Below are 25,231 nucleotides of genomic sequence, written 5' to 3'. Positions count from 1 at the left end.
TGGACTAGCTAGATTACGAAGCAACGATCTCAAAAACGTAAAAATTATCAAAAAACGGGACGAAACGGACTTACATGCATGAAGATGAATGGCCGAACCTTAAAACAACAACCATGGCTTTATTTTTTTTCATATTCGGCTGAAAAAGATGAACTTTTCATGCATTTTCATGTTTTATTTATTTAATTAGCCTTTAATAACCTATTTACAATTTTACCCTTAATGTAAAACCACTAAAATATTTCATGCATGACCAAACATGTCCACTCACAATTCAAATGATTTAATTACCATTTTAGGACCTTCACTTTAAAAGCCAAAGCTAAATAACACCTTTTTCTAATAGCATGCAACTTTTGCGTTTTACGCAATTTAGTCCTTTTTGCTTAATTAACTATCGAAACGATAAAATTTTTCAACGAAACTTTAATACCATCTTATTGCCACTTCGTTAATATTTATAAAAATATTTACGACTTGATTTATAGAAACGAGGTCCCGATACCTCATTTTCTAAATGCATTTGACCTCAGGGTCATACCACTTGAACTTAATAAATCGTTTATAAAATAAAAATCACAATATCAAAAAAAATTTTGAAATCAAAATTAACTCATAAATATTAAATATAATATTTACAAACCTACTCGTCGAATTTGGTGGCACCGAAACCACTATTCCGATTAACCCTAAAAACGGGCTGTTACATCTGGGACATGGCATCGACAATTCACCCTATTGTGTGAGGCTTATCGAATATCCATTTAGTATTCCAAAAGGATTCACGGGTTATTTTAAGGCTCATGATAATGATATAGAAGGATATAATCATGTTGTGAGTGGTACAAGTTCTTATCCGAACCCATGAGATATGAGTCTAGTTATGTTGCCCTGATGGTAAGAATGATACGAGTAAGTTCTAGCTATGAAAATGAGTCAGTTATGTTTATGATCATGTTGAAATGGTACATGTATGTACTAAAAAATTCATTAGCGATGCATATTGGACTTTTGGTAAGAATGTCAATGAGTAAGTCATACTTATGAAAATGGCTTTGTGACGACCTTGTAGATAGTAGGTCGATACCTATGGCGGGTAATTATGTCGTAAAATTGATTGATGATTATGTATGAGGATTTTAGGTAAAATTAAATTGGGACATGATATGTTTACCCCTTCACCTTGTGGCCTAATGAATATGGAAAGATAAATTGATTGGCATAAAAGCCTATTTAAAGATAATTATGAAGAGGTAAAATTAGCATTGAAACAGTTTTGGACAGCAGCAGTCCGAATTTAAAAATCCACCAAAAATTATGGAAATCAAATTAAGGCTGAATAAAATACAAAATTAAAGCTTATTGAGTCTAGTTTCATATAAAAGAAACGGTGTAAGCAAAAGAAGTCCATGTTATGAGATATTTGAATTGTTGTGAGATGGAGTCAGAATGATTTCGAAATCCCCTGTTCCGATTTGGGAAAATCATTAAAAATTGTACAAAAATAATCAAGGGTTATAATTTATATGCTTAGAATCATTTTTCAAAAGAGACAAAATGGAACATCATCTGAATCCCGTATGAGGAGATAATTAATTTTTAGTGAAGAGGGGTCGAAACTATCGGACAACAAAATAGGGGTGATTTTAAAGAATAAACTGTACTTATTGGCTGGATCAAAAATTCTGAAAATTTTATGGTAAGAAGATATGTGAGCCTAGTTTTAGGGAAAATTAGCAGAACTTAATTTGGAGTTTCGTAGCTTCAGATATAAATAATTTAATAGCTATGACTCGAGAAAACAACTTGACCTGAACATAAATAAAAGTACAAATATGGTTGTATTACCTAGAGAAGCAAGTTGATAAATTGCTTATTATTTTCATACGGTCTTACTAAGCTATAAAGCTTACTCCCTTCCTTTCCTTTTATTTAGTGTTGACAGGTTAGCTCGGGGTTGGAGATCGTCGGAGGCAGCATCACACTATCATGCCATCGCCTTTGAAGTGTTGACCCATATATGTTAAGCATTTTCGTGTGAGTGGCATGTATAGGGACTTAGTTTTTATGTTAGCCGTTATTATGATTAGCCAAAGGTATTGGCTTACATTGAGATACTTACATATGGCCATGAGTTGTGGCTCATAATGATTATGGGTTGTAAATCTATCTATCCATGCTAAGTTCTAGTGCTTGTGATGTGATTATGCTTGTAAGGCATGCATGATTGGTATTAAGACATTTGTGCATGATGAATGTTTTATGACCAAATCTAAATGGTCATGGCCATGAATTAATTGTGTAATATGGAAATAAAGATGTGAAGGATTAATGGTAACTTAAAGGCTTGGAAAATAGCCTAAGTGTTGGCCCCATGGGTTGAGACACGGTCTCGTGTCTCAATCGTGTGGGGGACATGGCCTTAGCACGCGGGCGTGTGGTTCAAATTATTCGCTGACATCATAGTCAGAGAGTTGCATGGCCTGAGGACACGGGTGTGTCCCTGTGTCCACATGGGCGTGTGACCTTGTGCCATGGAAAAATTTTCTAAGTTTTCCCAAAACTTTCTAAGGTTTTCGATTTAGTCCTTAACTACTTTCAATGCTTGTTTAGGGCTTCGTAGGCCCATGAATGGGACATTATGCATGTGTATGAAAAGTTTTGATACGAATGAAATTTTGTAGCCCAGTTTTTGCATGTTTGTGAACGATTAAGTCTGGTAATACCTCGTACTCTAATCTGGTGTCGGACACGGGTAAGGGATGTTACAAAAAGACCATGGATATTCGGTTGAACATGAAGAATTTAGGAAGAAGATGACAATTCCATGTTTTTGTTTTGTTTATTAAATATTTATTTACCATTTTAACCTTTAAAATTAATTAAAATTTCATCAAAACCACACTTGACCGTCCACTTATTTTATCTCATGTATAATTTCCTTTTTGGCTCATCCACATTTATTAATTAAGCTATTAAATCATCTAAACGCAATAATTACTAAGTTTTTCACTTTTTACAATTTAGTCCTTTTTCCTTAATTAGCTATCTAAAAGTTAAAATTTCTTAACCAAATTTTAATATGACTCTAATGACTCCGATAATATTCTATAAATAATATTTACGAATCGACACGATAGAAATTTTTTGTCCTGAAATAACTGTTCCGTCATCACTGAAAATCAGGCTGTTACATACTTAATCACAATAGCTATGGACACTTTAATGTTGACTACTCAACGACTTTTCTTTTCCCATGGTTATCAACCAACTGATCCGGTTCTAGATCTGAACATAATATTTCCATTCAATTAATAAATTCAAATACTTCAAAACACTTAAATTCACCTCTATAACTTATTATCAACATTTTACACTTTTACCCTAAAATTTTACCTTTTATTCAATTTAGTTTCTAAACCTGAAACTTTTACAATTACAACAATTAGGCCCAAAACTGAGCTAGCCGAATTTTTACTTATACATATACAAACCATGATTTTTGAAATTTCATAATAATTTCATGCTAAATTTATTATTTTATCAATTTAGTCCTTAAAAATAAAACTAACCAAGATCACTTTACAAAATAGTTCTATTTAACAACCAAGCTTATAAATATATCATTAGACCTTAAAAATATCACAAAGTCATCAATGAAATAATTCAAAATATTTAATAGTTTTACGAATTAGTCCCTATGTTTGCTAGATTAAACTACAACAAAAACATAAAAATAACTAAAAACGGACTCAAAACACATACCATGCAAGAGATTTGAAGCTTGACCAAAAGCTTCCTACTACAACAATAGAGAATTCAGTTTTTATGAGGAAGATGGTGAAAAAATGGCAATGTTTTTCTGTTCTTTTATTATAAATTAATTAACATTTTAATATAAAAGCAACATATATATATATTATTTTCGTTCACAGTCATCCATTATACAGTAATAATGTTTGTTTACTATTTAAAACCATCAACTTATGTTTTATAATCAATTAACCCTTTTAAATTAATAGTGATTGACTTTTGCTACTTTTACGATTTAGTCCTTTTTCTTTGATTAACTATCAAATCCCCAAAATTTCTAGACCAAATTTTAACTTACCTATATAACTACATAAATATTTAATAATAATATTTATGGCTCGGTTTATGAAAATGAGGTCTCGAAACCTCATTTTCTAAAATCACTTTACTTTAGGGACAACCACTTGAACTTAACTATTCGTTCAATTTGCAAAAAATATTAAACAAAAATATAATATAATATTATAATTGACTCGTAAATATTAAATAATAATATTTACGAATTCACTTGTTTCACTTGTTTGATTTGTGGTCCCGAAACTACTATTTTCGACACCATTGGAAAACAGGTTGTTATAGATACAGCCAGATTTGCAGCCATTTGTGAGCCTTCTTATTTTTGTGGGTAATATGTAGTTGCTGGAGGTGCTAGGAAAATTGTTAGATACTGTCATTTTAAAACCATTAATCTATATTGAATCATTATTTTGAAAACTTCGAATGTTGATCGGAAGCCTTGTTGGCATATCGTTATTTGTGATTTATAAATGTTGTTTAAGAAGCCACCAAAAACTATTTCTTGTATCTTTAAATATGGTGTGGTACCATTTTAAATATGTTTCCAAGTAAGCATAGCCTTAAACTAGTGGAATACCACTCTGATAACGGGGGTATCTGCCAAAATGGATAATGGTTTTAAAAAAGAAGAAGAATGTGTTTTTCTAATGGTCAATCTATAATGCTCCATTCCCAAATCAAACAATCGGGTGGGCATGGGATGTAACATATATTGAAAGAAACAGAAAGAGGAAAATGATTTGGGAGAGTTTAAAATTGAAAACTAAGAGAATTGGGTGATTTTAAGGGTGTTTTGGCTATTAAATAGACTAAAAGACACCGGGTCGCGATATTAAAACCAAGTCTCTTGCGATACCTGATAAGGGTGTCGCGGCATTAAGGGCATAGTGTTGTGACACTAGAAGTAAATTGTCTTTAGTGTCACAACTTCTACCTCTTGATGTAGTGACATCCTTGTACTTTTGAACAATTTTTTTTCTTTGCGTCTATTTTGCATGTCGTAACACTAACAGGTAAATGTCGTAACATTAAAAATGTTTTAGGCCCTGCCCTGAAACTACCAAAGGTGGCTTGACACCCTATGCTGGGAGTCACGACACCACTGTAACTTGCACACAAATATTAGTTTTTCAACTCCAAAATTCCTTTCTACACAAAAAATTCTATACTAGGTCTTAATCCTAAACATGAAATAAGTTTTAAAAATAAGAAAAAATAAATAAAGTCTCGTCTCCAATAATTTAATTATTTACACAATGTTCAAATGCCAATGGCACACAAAAAATATTATTACGGAAGCCCTTGGTAGCATTAAACCTAGATAATAAGACAACACACCCTTTAGTGTCGTCATCCTTCTCAATCATTTGGTCATCTATTTCGCTATAAGGACTACAATCTAAGTATTGAACTTCTTTAAAGTGTCCATTGTGCCCCCTAGGTATGGTTTCACCCTTTCCCCATTCACTAAGAATAGTTGATCGTCTTTCGTTGTGAGCTCAATAGCTTCATTGGCGAATACACGGTTGGAAGTGTATGGCCTAAATCATTGTGACCTTAGTTTCCAAGAAACAATATAAGGTAGAAGTTAAAAAATAACACTTGTTGACCCGACACAAAGTTTTTCCTTTTGATCATTGCATCATGGTGAAGTTTACTGACAAATCAAATTTGATGAAGATTAGAATCATATTAATTAGATCAAATTTTCAAGATCATATCAAAATTGATAAATCTACTTCAATTCTAAAGTACATCTGGGTATCTACCTCAACCTCCTTTAAAGGAGCTCTATTTGTTGAAAAAGCTTTGACTAAATGATAAGGTTTATTGGTTGAGTTCTTGGAAACTTTGATATCTCAAATTCGAGTATCACATTATATAAATGTATTTGTTCTTCTCCAAATTTATTTCGGTTATAGTTAATTAGTTTGAATGTAGTTTAGCTAGTGAGAGACTTAATTAGTTAAGTGCTTATAATGATTGAAAGTTTTGGTATACACAACGTTTTACTATAACAACTAAGTTCGTTATAAAACTGATAAGCTATGAGGTATGTTTTTTATTAAATTAATTCTTTATAACAACCTTTTTAGGGAAATTAGTTATAGCCCTAATTAAAATAAATTTTAGTTAAGATATCTATTCAATAAACTATTTAAAATTTACATATAGATTTATTAATCATATTTTATTAATGAAAATAATCTTTAATAAATGAAACCATATTAACAAATTTCATTAAAAATATTATTTAAAATTTATTAATTAATAATATTAATATGTATATAGTTTAAATTTTAAACTTAAAAAAATATTATTTAAATATCAAATGTTATAACATTCACCTTTCTATAATTGTCAAAATTAGGCTTTTTTTTTACTTTAATAATATAAAATAAACAAAAAAAATACCAAAATGGTATTCCACTCACATTATTTACCAAAATTGTATGTTGTGGGTAGTTGAGGGTGGTATAGAGGCGACACCAACCTTGTATTTTCAACCCCAATCATTAGCCTTCTGTTTAAGAAGAAAACAATATTTTAAGGGTTGAGGGTGGTGTAGAGGCGACATTGCTTCATACTGGTAAAAAATACAAGATACAGTGGGGATTTGGTGGTGCCTTCCTGATAGGCGGTACCGGTTGTGGGGTTTTGTAGGTTAAAAATAGTTTTAAGGTGTTGAAAAAAAAAAGGTGTACTTAGAAGGTTTAGCTTAGTTGAGAAATAGAAGAGAAATAAGAGGGTTTGAAAGGATAAAAAAAGGAGATAACGAAGTGTTTTAGGGTTTAGGTTAGGGGTTTCTAAATTCTTTACTTTTTAAAGGTAATTTTTTAATTATTTAATTTTTTAGTGTAGTGTTTATTGTTATTTTTTTTAATTGTTTTCTTTTTGTTTAAGGAGGAGAGGAAACAACATTTAAGTTGTTATTTCAAGGTAAAATTATTTTTGTAGTTATTTGTTAATATTTTTTTGCAATTAATTGTTTTTAGTACTAAATATTTATTTGATTTTGTAGTTTTATTTGGTTTGAAGGTGCACTTGTAAATATTTTTTGTGTGAAAAATTTAATATTTGTTTGGATTGTGGTATTGTGTTCTTTATCAGTTTGATTTGTAATTTCAACTATTTAATTTTTTGTGACAGTATTTTTTTTTTGAAATTGCATATTGAGAAATTTAATTATTTTTACAAATTTAGTATTAAAGAGGGATAATCAATTTTTCGCATGCGTTTATTTTGATAGAGTAATTTTGACAACAAAAATTGGATGTATATTTGAATGTCGCCAACAAATAGCTATGAGATTTAATAGAAATGCCTCAGTTGATGAAATGAAGGAAATGATTAGTGCAAAAATTGTTAAATGTTGTAGGAGGAGGATGTCTAAACTATTCTACAAATTTCTAGTTTTGTCAGATCTCATCAAATTCACCAAGATGGAACTTGTAGACGATGAAAACGTGGAGACAAAGATCACTTTTTATTATCAGAATCGGAGTTGTCAAACTGATCTGATTTAGTTGTTTGCTAAGTTAGCTAATGTGGAGTCAGCTGAAGATTTCACTTCATTAAATGAAGAATATCAAGTTCAAGATTCGTGTATGGTGGTTCCCATAGCTCTCATTGATAGGCGAGCAACTGTACTCGGGATCAACAATCTTAATGCTCCACCTACGTCTGAGAACTTTAACTCGGGTCCCCGTTTACAAATGCATCCATTGGTAATTGAGGTCGATGCGAATGGTGATGATAGATATGATAATAATGATCATTTTGATCATGGTGTTGAATATTTTAGTGATCTCGATCTAAACAAGGTCCCCAATGATATTGATGATAAATGTACGAATGACGATGGAAATGTTAACATGTCTTTAGTTGGGAACCCAAATCGAGGCATTGTGATACACAATGATCTCGAGGCACAAATTTCGAACATAAATCCCAATACGATACATGCATTCGAGTTCCAGAGTACCCCGATATAGTACCTACTCACCAGTTGGAGGCAGATTCTGGACGTAGGGATGTTTTGTGGCAAAAAAATTGCAATCAAGGACGAGTGCGTATTTGCCATTAAGTGGTACAGCATAAATTTGTCGGTTGATTATAAAGTTGTGTTTAAACCAACATTGTATATTGGGGAATGTTGGGGTTAGCAGAAGGCTGCAATTGGCGTGTACGAGCTGCGTTTATCCAAAATTTGCAAATGTAGGAGAGTTGAAAATTTGTTGGCTCTTACACATGCACTTTAATACATATGGCGCAAGATCACCGCAAACTTGATTCCAAAACTATCTACACATGCATTATGCCAATGGTGAAGCACATGCCAACCATTTCTGTTTCGGTATTGATTGTTGAAATGTAAGAACGATTCCAATACTGAGTGTCATACTGAAAAGCATAGATAGCTAAATAGATTGTCATGGAGTAGTTGTACGGAGATTGCGATGCATCGTACAATGAGTTACAGAGGAGGATAGTCGTTATGCGAGAGTATGTGTTAGAGACTATCATTGAGTTGGAGACATGACCTTATTACAAGTCAAACGACCAACTACAACTGGGAAGAAGAGTTTTCCACTGAATCTTTTGGACGTTTGATTCATATGTGCGGGCATTTCCCTACTGCAAGCCGATTGTGTAGCTTGATGGGACACGGCTATACGAAAAATATACACAGATCTTACTCATTTCAGTTGCTCAAGATGGGAATCGGAACTTGCTCTTGATAGCGTTTTCCATCATGGACAAAGAGAACATGGAATCATAAGAATTCTACCTAACGAACTTTCGAATGTATGTTGTTAGAAACGATAATATTTGCATCATAATTGATAAAAGGGAAGGGAATGATTGTCGCAATTAGGTTTTTTGGTGTTCCATGGAGATCCATTTATTGCATCCGACACATCACAGCAAACTTCCACAGAGACTACAAGAATGCAAACTGGCGAAAGCAAGTTGTGAAAATGGGTCAAATTTAGTTTCAACATATGTTTTAAATGTTCTTGACACTTCAACAAATTAATTCGAGATCTTAACTTATCTTTTCTTAATACATACACAATGTATGAGCTAGAGCCATACCTTTTGAGGCAAAGGATGACCAGACTTGAGGGTGACATGCAAGGTGAAACAAATACTCCTTTCCAATAGTGGTTGGGATCCATGGAGCCGTGACAATGAGCTCAAAGTTTCAATAACAAGGCTTGATATGGTCAAATGACTACCAACCTGGCAGAGACAGTTAACTCCGTGTTGAGGCGAACACAACATTTCGGTAATTAATTTCTAAGGTGGTCCATTGTAAATAATTATCAAAACACATAAATATAATACAATAAATAATACAATTAATAACATACAATAATATCATTATAAAAATACTAAACAATTTCGTCCACATTACATTTTTTACCATACTATATCAGTATATAATAAACTTATTAATAAATTCCAACTCAATGGTCTCATCTTTTACCTACATAAAAAATAAAAAATTATGTTAAAATAACAGAAACTATTAAAACAAAATAAACCTATTGGGGCGATATGTTGTTATTTGCATCTAATAACAAACAAACAAAAAACATGCCGATTAAAAAAATAAAATAGAAACATACTTGCACACTTTCTTTCAAACAATTTTCCTTTCCGACAAAAATAATACCTTACAAAAATTAATTTGAATCTCAATAAATCATAAACATTTCTAAAATAAATAAATAAAAAACAAAAAATTAATATTCATAACCTATAAATCACAATAAACACTAAACTAAACAAATAATTTATAATTACTAAAAAATACCTTTAAAAATAAATTACTTGACAGCTCCCTTCAAAACCCTAAAATAATAACTATTCTCTAATCCCTTTATTTTGTTTAAACCCTAAACAAAACTCTCTGTTTACTTCTCCTTTCTCTTCTCTACTTTCTGATCTAATCTATTCCCTAATGTTGCTTTCAAATCCTTTTCTTCCTCGTGTATCTTCTCTACTACTAAGTTGTTGTTTCATTTTTTTCTTTTTTAAACCCTCTTCTTTCTCTTCTATTTCTTTACTAATATAAGGCCTCTTCTATCTTCTATTATCTTCTTTTTTTTCTTTAAACTGTCTCTTTCCTCTATGCTTTAATTTCAACTCTCTTTTTTTAATCATCACAAGTTTTTTTCCCTACACCCTAAATTGTTTATAAACCTCTAAACTCTATTTCTCGATAAAACCTTCAATCAATGCTTAAACATGTGAAACCTTGAAATGTAATGACGGGTCTAATCAGACTGGTGCTACCTGTCAGGAAGACACCACCAAATCTCCACCATATCCCATATTTCTTACCTGTATAAAGCAATGCTGCCTCTACACCACCCACAACATACCATTTGATAAATAATGTGGTGGGATACCATTTTGATATTTTTATTTATTTATTTATTTTTGTATTATTAAAGTATAAAAAAGCCTCAAAATTAGATACAGAATTTACTGCAATGGTAACTTCAAGAAAAAAAAAACCGTCATTTTTTACGTTTCACTGGCATGTTAAAAAATTGACAACCTTTTTCTTCAAAAAAGAAAATACAACCTTTAAAAAAACTAAAAAAGAAAGCCGTTAACGGTTTAACGGCAATAATCAGCAAAAGTTGCAAGCTTGTTCTTTCTTTTCTCATATCTACCCATTTTTTTTACTTTCTCCTGTTCTTTTTCTTACATTTAATAATTTAACAGAATCTTCAATGAATACAAGAAGAAGAAGATATTAAAAAGAAAAAGTTAGCAAATTTTCACAGAATTTCAATCTAATTGTAGAAATGAGGACAGAGACCAAAGCCAATTTAGTTAAGATGAAGCCCAGTGGTCAACATGGTTCTTCAAAGGGAAAGTTTGATACAGCTATGAACAAGAGGAAGCTTGAAAGCTCCAGTAAACAGCCTGTTGGTGCAAAGCAAAAATCTGCAACTACAAAAGCAAACGTGCCCCATCTCTAAATTTTCGTTCTTAAATTAAAATTTTCTTCAGATTCGTAGGCTTTTTATTGATTATTTCTCAATTTGATGATTTGGGTTTCATTTTTTTCACTGAATTGTTAGTTCCTTAATCTGGTTCGCTTATCTGTGGTATATTTAATGATGGATTGATTGATCCTGATATGGGATGTCATATAATTTTGCTGGATTCCGGATTATGGCTTTGTTTTAGCAATGAATTTAATTAAACTGTGATTAATTGGGGGGATTTGGCAGTCTATCTCTATGTATTTTGGCTTTGGACATCTATATTTGTTAATAAGGTTCATGCAACGGCGCCGAGAGCCTCTTGAAGGTTCCTGAGTATCGGAAAAGAAGCTTTCGACATCATTGTGTGAACCTCCTGCCTCCTCCGTAACTCAAAACTTTGTATCAACAATATTTGCCTTTTTTTATTTTTTATTTTTGGATTTTGATTTTGAAGGTAAAATCGAAAACAAGTTCAAGTTCATCAAAAACAAGTACAACCACAAAAGCTAAAGTTAGGGAAAAGAAGGTTTATACTTTGCCTGGCCAGAAACATGATCCTCCCGAAGAGGTTGTCTTCATATAATCTCAATTTTTTTTTCATTTTGTCTACAACCATGTCTCTAGTGATTGATTTTACTTGATGTTTCCTTTCTTTTTTTCGGATAGAGGGAGCCGTTACGAATATTTTACGAGTCGTTGTTGAAACAGATACCAACAAGTGAAATGGCAGAATTTTGGTGAGCTTTCCTTCTAATAATGCTAATTTATAAGATAAATAATGCTAATTTATAAAGATAAAAGATCACAAGAAATGAAATTGGAACTTGTTTAACTGCTCAATTCTTAGATCATGGAGTTCAACTGGTTTCCTTTGCAGCATCTATTTGATGTTTTGCAAGCTGCTCAGTTCGACCTTAGGGCATCTTCGGTGGAAGTTCCTTTCTTTGTATGTGATGCTTCACTGTTTTTTGGCCATTATGACAATTACTGCCTAATGTGGTTTCATCGGTTTGATCCGAACGAAGACAACGATCCGCAGAAAGTGAACTTCACATCTCTTTTAAGTGCATAATTTTGTATTTGCTACCATGTTAAGGGTTTCCACTATGTTCCTGATATATATGTGCTTAACCAATGTTTTCTCAATGGTATTGGATGTCAATGTTCTGAAAATGGTCATATTTTCTTTGAAAGGGCCAATCTGTGCTTTGCTAAAATTGCCTTTTGGTGGTATACGATGAATTCCCAAGGAAGGAAAACATTGCATTGCTTTGGGAACTACAGAGCTTCTGGGCTCCAACCATTTTGATTTATAACAAAATTGGGGCATCATGAAAGTACTTGCCATAGCAAGGGTTTCTGTTTTCTAGGCAGGCTTGTTGGTATCCAAACAAAGATGTGTAATTTAAGCTTAATTGATAAACTGTATTGGTGCCATCGTTGCCTCCTTAAACGCTTTCGCATTTGTTGTCTGGTTGTGAAGATTATGAAATGACATGGTTCAATTGCAGGATGATGGAACATGGCTTGTTGTCCCCCGAAAAATCCAGAAAAGCATATGAAAAGAAGCAGAGAAGGCAGAAGCAGCTTCGGACCGGCACTCCGATTAAATCTTGGAAACCGAGTGGCAAACCCGAGAGTTCACAGAAGGAGCAGCTGGCCTCGAGGAATGGAGATGTAAAAGCCAAGAAAAGAATCAACAATGATATCGATGACGATGATGATGACGACGACTTCATTTTAAGTCCCAAGAGAAGGAAAGGGTAAGATGAAAGCTCCCCAATGTCTGTACTGTAGTAATTTTAGGAATGCTTTCATTTAATTTCCTTTTACAAGTAACTGCAAAAAAGCTGGTGTTGTGAAAAGAAAAAGCACAAAAAATAATTAAGTTATTCTTTATGTTTTCTAAGTTATGGATAATAAGAAAATTTCATGATCATATAGTGTGATTATTTCCACAAACATTGCTTATTAGCTAAGCAATTGCAGTGGAAACCAAAAATCATACGACACTAAACTTCGAAAATAGTATAAACTACTGGAAACTATCACAGTCCAAGTTCCCTATTCCATGCATTTCTTGTAATATATTTGTTGAGGATCATATCATGCTTGCTTTAAATTCACGCAGCAGTGGATAGAAATTGTATTTATGACAAGAAAAAACAAGCTCGAAGATCATCATGGCTGCATCATGGAGGTCGAGGATAGAAGCATCATCGAGTTACTTAAAGCCCCAATGGCAGGTAAGAGTGTACTGAGTAGAACTACATGAACTGAATATGAAAATTTTGGAGAAATGGTGATTATAATAGAAGAAAGATCATGATCAGGTCCCATGCTTGCCTTATGTATGATGAATGTATAGATCTCCATGTATAAGGCTGCACTAGTCTGCAATGCACATGAATACCATGTGAATTAACAGAATTTTTTTTAATTTTGTATTTTTTATATTAAGATTATCAAAGAGATGAATAGGTGACCTCAGTTATTCAGGTCCCACTTAGTAGCATAGAATTAATGAATACAATAGGCAGTACATGTGACAAGGTGAAGAAGCTGCATGGTCCAGATTGTTGGCATTGGTTTTCTTCTTCACGATGACCAGCCTCAACAGAAGGGTGAATGTCTGATCCCCTACTCATAGTAGCTGCCGTCAGTCACATTGCTGTGCACGTGTTGAGAGAGCCCTTATGATGAGGATATCTAAGGCCCTATGACTGATATCTAGGCTAGACGGTGGAGGTCTCACTCGCTACCTTCAGCCCTAACACACTTAGACCAACTGTTACTCCGCTCAACTTCACCCCAACCTCAAACACTTCCAATCACCGTTCCGGTCACAACCCTTTTCGTTAGAAGCTCTCAGCCATCACTATCCAAGACATCAACAAGTATGAAAATGAAGTATGCATCCATGCATGTATGTATGTATGTATGTATGTATGAGAAAAGGATAAATTATGGCAGACTAGGCAATGGAATGCTCTTTAAAGAAGAAAACTCATGGACAGCTAGGACTGCAAATATACCTGTGTTATGGACAAGGAAAAATATTTTGTCGTTTATTTGGATTATGGCCCAAATAGTAAATAGAGATGGTGCTGTTATTTCTTTTGATTATTGACTACTCTCCTTGGAATTGCTGCTACTTGGCAACCAATTTTGCCCCACTTCTTAAACTCTTCAGTTTCATGCCATCCATCCTTTTTTTTTTTTCGAAAAAAAAGGGAAAGATTTTATGGATTTGCACTTAACTAATTTGGGAAATTTTATAAATCTATTTGGTAAATTTTGCAGTTTCCTCAATTTGGTTTAATTACCTGACCACTACTTGTACTATAGATTAATTTTGACATAAAGAGGTAAACTAATAATACATGTTAAATGTATAATGAATGTTGTAAGAATCAAATTGGTGATTAAATGGGTCAGAAAATCTATTCTCGGTTCAATTGATTAAATCAACAATTACAATTTTTAAAAAGAAAAATAGAAAAATTATTAAAAACAAAAAAAAACTCAAAAATAGGAAAAATAAGAAAATAATAATAAAGATAAACATTCATTTTTATAATTCAAAACAATGAAGTTAAATATTTAAACTAAGGTTCAAATGATATTAAAAAAAAAAAGACATCATCATCATTAATTTTTAAAGGAACGCAGTAAAATGGTGTAATGTACGTGAGATCATTTATACATGTAGTGTACAAACCATATAATTTATTGGCATAATAAATTGAAATTTGACCTTTTTTGCAAACATAAAAAGACTGGATTGTACATAGAAACATGAGAATTGAATAGGCTATAGACATAGTAATAAAGGTTTCTACAAAAACTTTCAGACCTGTCTGTATCCGTAATATCCTTCATCGTTCACGCCCACCAAACCAAACATGAACAAACCACAAACTGGTTTTCCTCGACCTGTTTTTTTTTGCTAAAATATACCGAATGTACGTACACTGCTTAAAATTCTATCTTCTTACCAAAATATCAATGTCTGCCGTACAAGCAGGTAATTGAATTTTTTTAATCATTAATTAAATCTGTTTGCATGCAAAGTAGTTTTGATGGTAAAAGTAATATATAATTTCATTCACCTCCTACCCCAAGTTCTTAAATTCTAAACAATATAAGAAATAGCTTATGTGAACAATAAAAGATGTAAATTTGAACACACGTAATAATATAAAGATAAAAAGAAAATTACCCTTTCATTTATGGATTAATTGCATTACACGTCTCAAATTATGGGTTTTATTTTGAATGGGCTCTTAAATTTTAAAACATTAAATTGAACCCTCAAATTAAAATATTGTTTCAATCATGTCCTTTTTGTTAATTTAGCCATAAGTTTTAGTGCTCCAGTCATGTGAGGCTAATGAATATTGTTTAAAGATTCAATTAGAATATTTTAAAGTTTATCGGGTGCAATTAATCCATAATTAAAAGAATAAAACTGAAGTGGTCATGAATGCGAGAACCATGATAACTTATCAAAATGACCGGCAACTAAGTTAGGCTAGGCTAATGAAAGAACCTGGCTGACACAATACCTTAATTTAAGAATTTAATTGAAATATCTTAAATTTTGAATCTAATTTAGGGATGCATGCTGCAATTAACCCTTCAATTATTTTTTAACCAAAGGTTGCCAATGACTAAAATTTATAGTGGCCCTAGGGAAAATACAACATTATGGATCATCAATGTACTTTACAACTTAACAAATTGAAGTCATTCATGTTGATCTCTATATATCTATTTTTCATGCTTGTAATTTTATTTTTTTAAATATTTTTTATGTCTATTTTTAACTAGTTATCCACAATGTTATACATTCTCTTTCGAAATTAATTGATTTAGAAGCTTCTAAATTGAAATAATATAATAGACAAATAAAAATAATTTCATTTTTGTATATTAATTGCAATGGGTACATGTTAGGTGCCTCGTTTTGCTATTGGTAAACAAAGCAAAACTTGGTAGACGCAACAACTGGCCCTAGGTCCCTTACCTACATGCATTTCATCCGTGTATCTGATCTAGTACTTTCACTAGAGCTGTCTTTAGTACCCTGTAAACATTGACATGTGCTAATTCAATTAAAAATTGGTGGTTAGATTAATTCCTCTGGTGATATTAAATTTGATAAAGATTCAACTGCTTGTGAACATGTAAAATTTGAAAATCAAAATAAAAATCAGCTATTGAATCGGTGTATGAATTTTTTAATATTTTTATAAATTTTAACTATTTATTTAATTATTATTGAAACGATGATTGAATTAATCAAGCTGTTTGAACTGATGATCTAATTTATTCGATAATATACTTAAATTTTAAAATATTATTCTTTAATATATACATAAGTAAAATAGCTTAGTTGGCATCAATATCCTAGTATACATATGAGATTAATAATTTTTTTATTGATAAAAATATGGTGTCGATATTTGTGTTTTTGTAAAGTTTGAGATGTAGTGTATGTGGTTTTATAAGTTAAAAAGTAAATAATAGATGTTATGATATAATTTTTAACAACATTTAACATTTTTTCTGTGAAAATTTGTTTACTATAAGGTATAGTGATTTGCTTTTTGAAATGGGCATGATTGTATGAGTGTATTGAAGGTAAATTTGAGAAATAGTATTGTGTTAATGATTATTAGATTACAATTTTTAAATCTAAAAAATAGTTTTAGTGCAAAAATTAAATCTTAACTTCATTAATATTTAGGGGATGCGTACATAATTTATTAATTTTGAGTATTTGAATCTATTTAGAGTCAAAGTGAAAGTAATTTTTTTTTCTTCTACGTTATTTAAATTGACCACGTGAACATATTTTTTTAAAAATTGCCACATAATTCGAGAAATTAAATTGTAAATGTAAAAAGAATATAAGGAGTGGAAGCATAATAAAACCATTAGCATTGTCTGATAGTTTAGGTAGAGTAGAGGTGGTTATAAATGGTACAAAGATCATCAATCTGTTGAAGTAAAATCTAGAAATTAGAGTACTATGATCTTAGCGTCAACTTCACTTCGATTCCATCTATTCGATAATTTGTTTACACTATTTATGTAAAATTAACATTTTATCGTTTAATTTAAACTTAACTTAAATTTAATCTCTAAATATGTGGTCAATGATTCATATTTTATATTGGTCGAATTAAAGCTACATAAAAATAAATAAAAATCATGAAATTGAGAGAGAAAACGGTGACATACAATTTAATATTAATTGATGTTAAAGTTTTGGGTCCATGTTTATACCCAATCAACACAGCTCAATTGTGGAGGTACATTTTCAACTTCTCTTGAAAGTACACCCCTTTGGGGGAAAACAGAATGTAAAACAGTTAATATTAGGTACTTACCACGTTATTATAAAATCATATCATAAAATTCAATTATCCCTATTCATGTCTATTACTTTTCAATCAAAATTAATTAAATTAATAAGTAATTTAGTAATTAATTATGATAAGAATAAAGTTAGAGGTAAATTCGTATATTTACATAGATCCCAAAATTTTCATAATTCAACGTGATAAAATTTAATATGGCTGAAAATAGAAAAATCACTCTTGTCCATCTTTCTATTTCTTTTTATATATAAATTAAGTGGTAGCTTCAAGACAAGGGAATGAGTTGTAGACAGCTGAAACTCTCTCATTATCTCTTTACAAGTTAGATGAAGATTAAATTTGAAATTTTACAAGTTTTTACACAAAACTATAATGGGTTTGGATAATAATATTAAGCTTATTTTAAAGTATAAGCTAGTCTTAAAGAGCCCGAGTCTAATTTGGCTTGGCTCATTTGTTAATTTTGTGATATATTATATTATATATTAATTTACATTATATAAAAATTAAATTTATTATAATATATAATATTATAATGTAAACATTAAAGAGTATGTTAAATTATTTATGTTTAAATTTTAAAAAAATGAAAAAAATTATATCAATAATAATATAATGTTTAAGCAGATTGAGTTTTAATTCAATTGTCATTTACTTTATATTGTTTCTAAGTACCGGTTAAAGGATTATTTTATTAACTAGCACATTAGATTTTCTTTATATAGACTAGTATGGTTATCGGCCTAACGCTTCACCTTGGGTTGGTTATTTGTTTGTGTGAAATTATAGAGTAAAAATTTGAATGTTAAAATATGTTCGAAGTCCTTATACACTTCACGTGTATATATATATATTTAATCCCCTACTTTTAACTTTAAGAATATAGACCTATACTTTTTGGAATTAAAAATTTAGGTTTAATTGTTACCACTATTAAATTTTTTTTACAAAATTAGTGTGACATTTGAAACTTTTAAAAAATTTACTTGGTAGTCATGTAACAATAATGTTGAAAATATTTATTATGAGTTTTTTTTCTTAAAAACATCCCTTCGAAATTGTCTTGAAAAAATAATTTCTTTTCTATTAGATTAGTGTTTTTGAGAAAAAATGACAACAAATTTTGATTGAAATAGTTAACAATATTAATTATTTAGACTAATTAATAACATTCTGAAAGGAGAGGAATTAGGTTATGTAAAAAATTAAAGTATATAAATTAGATCTCAAGTTTCAACATTGTTTAGGGTGGAAATTGAAATTTAACCATTTTCTTATAATGTGAAGAAAGTGATGCAAACCTAAAAACAAAAATGAAAAACCAAATGTGTGTCTTTTAAGTATCTTAAAGTATTCAAATTTTATATAAGCATATGATGTTCTAATTGAAAAGTTAACCATATTAATTATTTAAATTAATTAATAATATTATATAATTACAACAACTAAGTTATATTAGAAAGGATAGATCACATAATAGAGATAACAAAACTAATATTTAATCAATTTTCTAAAATGTAAAATAAGACAATTTTTATATATATAAATATACAGATTTTTATGTATATGCAGTACATTCTATATAATTTTACACAGTCAGTTGATGACGTAATTAATCTTTTAAAAATATAAATAACTTCATAAATGTTTGACTACCTGGTTAAGGATTAATTATTTTCAAATTTTACTAAACTCAAATGAAAAAATCGTTAATTGGATGATTATTTTTGTAAATCACTTTAATATTTACTTTAATTCTTAATTCATCCATTTACTTTAATTTACCAAAAATTGATATCGTGAACTTGAATTACTTATTTATTACTTGTTGAAATATTTTTTTTATTAATTTCAGTTTATAAATTATTGAATTATTTAACAATTAGATTAGATTCTTAACATTCCTACTGAATTCGGACAAATTAAAGAACTAAGACTCCATTTTATTTTTGAGAATACTTTTATTTTTATTTTCTATTTTTAGAATTTTAAAATAAATTTCTATTTTCTAGTTATGAAGTCGTAAAAAAATGTTTTGGTAAATAGAAAAAGTTGTTTCCAATAATGAAAATATGAAAACATGTTTAGTACCTATTTTCCTATAATAAAAATATCAAAAATAAAATAAAAAAATTTACATTCATATATATTTGAATTACGGTAACGGATTTAATATTTAAGAACAGTCAAAAAAAGAATATATCTATTTTTTGCTTTATATGAATTTAAGATAGGGTCAATTCTTAGAAAAAAAATTGTTTTTAATTTTTTATTATTTAATTTTCACTTTTTTATTATTTATTTTCTAAAAATTATTTTTAAAATTTCAACTTATCGGAATAAAAACGAAATCCTTAAAATTTCAAAATTTCAAAATTTTATTGTATGTAAATGGTATTACAATTTACAAGAGATTTTTTAAAGTCATGTTTGAAATATACAAATTTAAGCTTTTACGAAATTGTTGTGAGGGATTGGATAACAATGTCTGCGGAGGATGTAATTTGTCGGAAGTCCATATTGAAGTTGATATAATTTGTCCAATCAAACAATATTATGTGTGAAACTAATTAATTATCCTCTTAATGACAGTGGCACTTGGCACTTCATTTGTGGTCACCCTTAGAATTTAATGAAGGGATGGTACATTTAGTTTATGCGTGGCAAATTTTAGTTAAACCTTTAATTTATATAAACTTCCTTCATGTTTTTCATGGAATGAAAAATTAGTCGAGTCCAAAGTGGTAAATTTGCCTATAACTCCCTTGGAATTTTATGAAATTAGAAATTGGTATAGTGATAAAAATTCTCTTCTACTCTCCCAATAATTTGTAATTTATTTATGTCACCTAAAACTATTTTTTTATCTTGGAGAAGTTAATTTGGTTCTTTAAATTTTAAGTTTGAATAATTTCAAGTTTAGATTATTTTGTTTTGGATTTAGTAATTGAATTTTTCACATCAGGTCATTTTAATTTACTTATTCTAGATATTTTGAGTTTATCTTATTTTTAGTTTGAATTATTTGAGTTCATGCCATTTTTAAAAAGGGTTAAAATTGTTGACTTTTGTATGATTTAAGCCAAAATTAAGAAATATAATTACAACCAAATTGTGATTTTTTAAAACAAAAATTGGAAAGCACCGGAAATCAAATTCTTAACAATTCCCATAGGAGAAGGGTTGGAGTGGAGGGTTCCATGCGGGGAAGGGACCCTCTTGATTTGTTAAAGAGAAGTCATTTTCAACATGTGGGGGCATCATCATTTAATTTAACAAAAATAATTAAAACTCACTATTTAAAATTAAATATACGATTCGAGCCACCGTTTCTTGGCTGCAAACAAGGTCGTAACTGGTGTTGGACCCAGAATGATGTAGTGTGAACTCATCTTTAATGGTGACCTAAGTGTTGGAAATCAACTTAACTACTACCAAACTATGCCCGATTTTGGAAGATGACACACCACAATTTTTGGGCCCCTACTAAAGATCTCTTTCTTTTCGAGTTTGATTTTTAATTAAATATGTATGTGTTTGTTGTAACATTAAAAGTTTCACAAGATGTTTGATGGTTTAGTAGGGCGGTTCATATCGCATATGATGAGAACAATTGTTAAATTTGAGAAATTGAAAGAATTTAGGTTTTTGATTATATTTTTTTTATCTCTCTTCTTTTGATGTTGAGGGTGTTTTTATAGAGGAAAGATGATCGGTTGTGAGTTCCACTCATTAAGTTCTCTCTTCTATGGATATTGTAATAAGGTTTTGGTCAGCAATGTAGGATATTATTGGTATCTATATGAACGAGGTGTTTGTTGGATGTAATGGATTAATAGTGTCATCAAGGACCCTTCTTAATATATCTTATAAGGATTGTATGAGCTCAGTAACTATGACATGATGCTTAGACCAGACTATGGCTCCAAATTTTGCTAAAAAAGCCATGTTGAGGTTGTGTGCCATCTTGTTGCCATGGTGGTTAAATGCTCTAAGGAGGGGTTCTAAGACTAACAATATTTTCTATATTATTATGTAAAGAGTTGGTTAAATTGGTATCATTCATCAATCGAGTTTCAACTTAATTAGTGAAGATCTACTCATTTATAAAATAACAAACAGTACTATGATGACATTTTTTCCATTTTATATTTTATGTAAACTATAGAAAATACACAAGATGAGATTTGAATGCAAGTGCGCTATGTTCTTCTTTGTTTTAACTTCATCATTTCAATCAAAGTGTCATTTATTTTTTGCATTAACTTTTTGAAATATATTTGTTATATAATTTTCGGGTTAATATATATTGTGCTCTTTAAACTTGGCTACTTGTATCTAGATGATACCTATTTTTTTTTTTACATAATTGGTACTCAAACTTAGATTCCATCACACACTATGGTACGAGTTAGAATTTGATTACGTGACACAGATAACTAATCATGCGACGACATGTAACAAGCTCAAAACATGATATGAGACAAGCAGTAATAAAAAATTTTAAAAAATAAATTTATAAAAAAAGTATAAAAAATATTTTGTTGGTAAAATTCTATATTTCCACAAATAATGTAAATTATAATAATTTTATTTATTTTAAATTTTCTTAAATTGATATCCTTTTCTTTCATTGAAAGCACTTTAAGCTTTATTCAGTGTAATGGTTCGCTTCTCAATGCCTTGACTCCATCGCCATTTTTTCCAAAATAGTATTTGACATTCATTTACTGTCGTTATCAAGAATGTTCATTGATCCTATTATCAATGCTTCGTAAAAGAATGTTCATATTTTTCTCCATTAATTCAAATATTTTAATATTTTTTAAACTTATCGTAACTAAGCTAATAAACGAACATGAACATATTTTCAAAATATAAATAACAATAATAATGAACCAACAAACAAGAGCAGAAGTCCAGTTACGTGGACGCTGGTTAAAATATAATTAGGACATAGCATTTATTCTTAAAATGGTGGATCGGACCCATTGAAGATATCAGAAGTTTGAGGCATCTCCATTTCTTCCAACCGGTGACCCCAATTAAACGCAGGCCTCAAGTTTTTTAAATACGAGTTGATATTATAAACACAGTTTACTTACCAAGAATCAATCATCAATGGCAAAAAATAAAAACTAAAAAATTATAATGTAATAAAAAATTATACAGCATGATCTGAGAGCACTGTAAACCCTAGATTGGCTACATCACAGCTTTCATACTTTTATATTATCAAATAGTTGCATATATATACATATACATATATCCTATATTCCTACCAATTGTTATAGGGACAAAGGGTGAAAAGGGTGATAAATGAACTGGGATAAAGTGATGATTGATTGAGGAAGAAGAAAAGGGTTAAATGAATAGTGAAGAAGGGGTGAAAGTGGTAAAGAGATATTTTATGTTAGAACCTTAAATAATATATCATTAAAAGAAACAATTATAAATTTTAGAAAAATTACTCTTCATAAACAGTAAAAGTTGAAAAAGGAGAAGAAAAAGAGGTTGAGTGGTTGTAGAGAAGAGAAGCCCCAATTGAGCCATCGGATATAGGTGGGGTGATGACCCATTTCTTATGTGGGTCATGTCTCTCTCTCTCAGTGCTTATAAGTGTTGTATGAGTTATTGGGAAATGATGGGAGCCAAAAGAAAAAAGGCTTTAGACCCTTTGTCTTTTTATCACGAAATAGCTAATACCATTATAGCAACTCTCTTTTAGGTCTTCTTCATTCAATAATATTACCTCAATAACATTTCTCTTTGCAGAGAATAAAAAAAGAAAAAAAGAAAAAAAGAAAAGAGTAAGAAAAAACAGGTACTTAAATGGCTGAGCTACAACATTCAGAGACAGAGAGCAGCTCCAATTCAATCTCATCGCCGCCGCTATCACCATCTAACTCAACCCCTAACTCAACTACTACGACCCCAAACCATAAACCCGAAACTTTCACTTCAGGTTCTACTAAAAAACCCAAGAGAATGAGGGACTCGAGCAAGCGCACCGTTTACCGGGGTGTCCGAATGCGAAACTGGGGCAAATGGGTGTCCGAAATTCGGGAGCCACGTAAGAAATCCCGCATTTGGCTGGGCACTTTCCCTACCCCAGAAATGGCAGCTCGTGCGCATGATGTAGCCGCTTTGAGCATCAAAGGCAACTCCGCCATCCTCAACTTCCCCGAACTGGCCGACTCGTTACCTCGGCCCGTCTCTTTAGCACCACGTGACGTCCAAGCCGCGGCAGCCAAAGCTGCCCAAATGGACAAATTCGACTCCCCATCGTCTTCTTCTTCTTCTTCTTCGACTTCTATGTCCACTTCCACATTATCATCTTCGTCATCGGTTTCCTCTTTGGTTTCTCACATGGAGTTGTCTTCTGGGCCAGACGAGTTAAGCGAGATAGTGGAGTTGCCGAGCCTCGGGACTAGTTACGATTCAGTCGAGTCGAAGAACGAGTTTGTTTTCATGGACTCAGTGGATGGGTGGTTGTACCCTCCGCCATTGCTTCAAAATATGGAAGATTGTGGGTATGTTTGTGATCAATTAGTAGTGCCAGAAAGCATTTTACAAAATGGTTTTGAACAAGGCTTGCTATGGGATTATTAGTTTCTTTTTTTTTTCCTTGTGTGTGTGTGGGGGAGTTTTTTTGGTTGTGATTTGTGACTGAGAGTGTGTATCTTTTTCTCTTTTCTGGTTTTAAGCCTTTATGCTTTTTCTTTGAAGGGCTAAACCTCTTTTGCTTTTCTTTTCTATCTCTGTTCATGCTGATATCAATGGATGAATCCCTGTACAGTGTTGTTGCAAAACACAAATTTGAAACCCAGTTCAACAATGAAAAATTCCATGCCTTATTTTCATGTAATCTTCCTTTAGAACTACAATTTGCAGCTTGCAAAAATAGAAAAAAAAAGAAATAATAATTAAAATGGAAAATGAGAAACTGTCACTAAAAGAAAGCTCTGAGGTATTCTCCTTCCTCTCCTTAATGAATGATGAATGCTGGGAGAGATGGCTTTTGGCAGATGGTGAAATACAGTGAGGAGTGAAAGTGACAATTATCCCCATTAAGGATAACAATATCTATCTACCCTTTTTCTAGTTTTCAACTTTCCATAAATAATACTCCATAATTTTTAATCCCCATGTCTCTCTCGATTTAAAATAAGTTTTGCTTATAAAAATTGATAAGATTGTTTTTTTCAAAGTATTTGAAACAAGATGCAACGGATGTCAGGAAATTTCTTCTGTTAGCATATTCTTTTGTTTTTATCAATTAATGGATATTAACAAAGGTTAATTACACTCAATATTTTTAAAATAGTCTAATTTAAATATTCAAAATATCATAATTGTATCAATTACATGCTTACGAAAACCTGGCTATTTGATGTTAAATGGCAGCTTCAATCTGATATAAAATATTTTTAAAATACGCAAATTAAATTATAAACACTGTTGTATCTATTACATCAATAATTTAAATTTAATGTGATAAAAAAATAGTCCTCTTAAATATTATTTACACTTTTTTAATATATTAAATATAAATTATTTATATAATAAAGACAATATATTTATAATATTATCGGTATATTTTAAATATATTCTACTTCATGTTGTAAGTGAATTTAACTTTTATACTAAAGAACCTAAAGTATAAAATTGGTTCACTAGAAACATAGACAAGCAGCTAGAGTTTCCCACATGCAAAAA

The 25,231-nt window shown here is 30.7% G+C and overlaps 2 protein-coding genes across 5 annotated transcripts; both read left to right on the top strand.

Moving 5' to 3' along the window:
• The first annotated feature begins 10,748 nt into the window (after positions 1 to 10,748).
• On the top strand, positions 10,749 to 14,249 carry LOC107897101 (uncharacterized). Of its 4 annotated transcripts, none has more exons than XR_005928575.1 (6): positions 10,749 to 11,099; positions 11,578 to 11,691; positions 11,790 to 11,860; positions 12,635 to 12,886; positions 13,258 to 13,369; positions 13,660 to 14,249. XR_005928575.1 is itself a non-coding variant. In XM_016822442.2 (5 exons), exons 1-5 carry the CDS (start codon positions 10,938 to 10,940, stop codon positions 13,262 to 13,264), a joined length of 606 nt encoding a protein of 201 aa, XP_016677931.1. In that variant the 5' UTR covers positions 10,749 to 10,937; the 3' UTR covers positions 13,265 to 14,249. The 4 variants fall into 4 exon arrangements, 2 of the variants coding, with proteins under 2 accessions (XP_016677931.1, XP_016677930.1); XR_001684020.2 differs by having other exon boundaries at positions 13,255 to 13,369; XM_016822442.2 differs by having other exon boundaries at positions 13,258 to 14,249.
• Positions 14,250 to 23,147: 8,898 nt separating this feature from the next.
• LOC107897100 (dehydration-responsive element-binding protein 3) lies at positions 23,148 to 24,373 on the top strand. The gene has a single exon (XM_041115629.1). The coding sequence runs from the start codon at positions 23,345 to 23,347 to the stop codon at positions 24,122 to 24,124; it is 780 nt and encodes a 259-aa protein (XP_040971563.1). The 5' UTR covers positions 23,148 to 23,344; the 3' UTR covers positions 24,125 to 24,373.
• Positions 24,374 to 25,231: the final 858 nt, after the last annotated feature.

Source organism: Gossypium hirsutum, chromosome A06, assembly GCF_007990345.1.
Source record: "Gossypium hirsutum isolate 1008001.06 chromosome A06, Gossypium_hirsutum_v2.1, whole genome shotgun sequence".
In the NCBI taxonomy this organism is placed as follows: Eukaryota; Viridiplantae; Streptophyta; class Magnoliopsida; order Malvales; family Malvaceae; genus Gossypium; species Gossypium hirsutum.
The sequence above is the reverse complement of the archived record's forward strand: the minus strand, read 5'-3'. Positions and strand labels throughout refer to the sequence as shown.

What these genes read in the sequence shown, in the direction of transcription:
- LOC107897100 (XM_041115629.1), top strand. Translation starts at nt 23,345, where the DNA reads ATGGCTGAGCTACAACATTCAGAGACAGAGAGCAGCTCCAATTCAATC.
- LOC107897101 (XM_016822441.2), top strand. Translation starts at nt 10,938, where the DNA reads ATGAGGACAGAGACCAAAGCCAATTTAGTTAAGATGAAGCCCAGTGGT. An exon ending in CTGCAACTACAAAAGCAAAC is followed by an intron (nt 11,100 to 11,577) that starts GTGCCCCATCTC and finishes TTGATTTTGAAG; the next exon opens with GTAAAATCGAAAACAAGTTC. An exon ending in AACATGATCCTCCCGAAGAG is followed by an intron (nt 11,692 to 11,789) that starts GTTGTCTTCATA and finishes TTTTTCGGATAG; the next exon opens with AGGGAGCCGTTACGAATATT.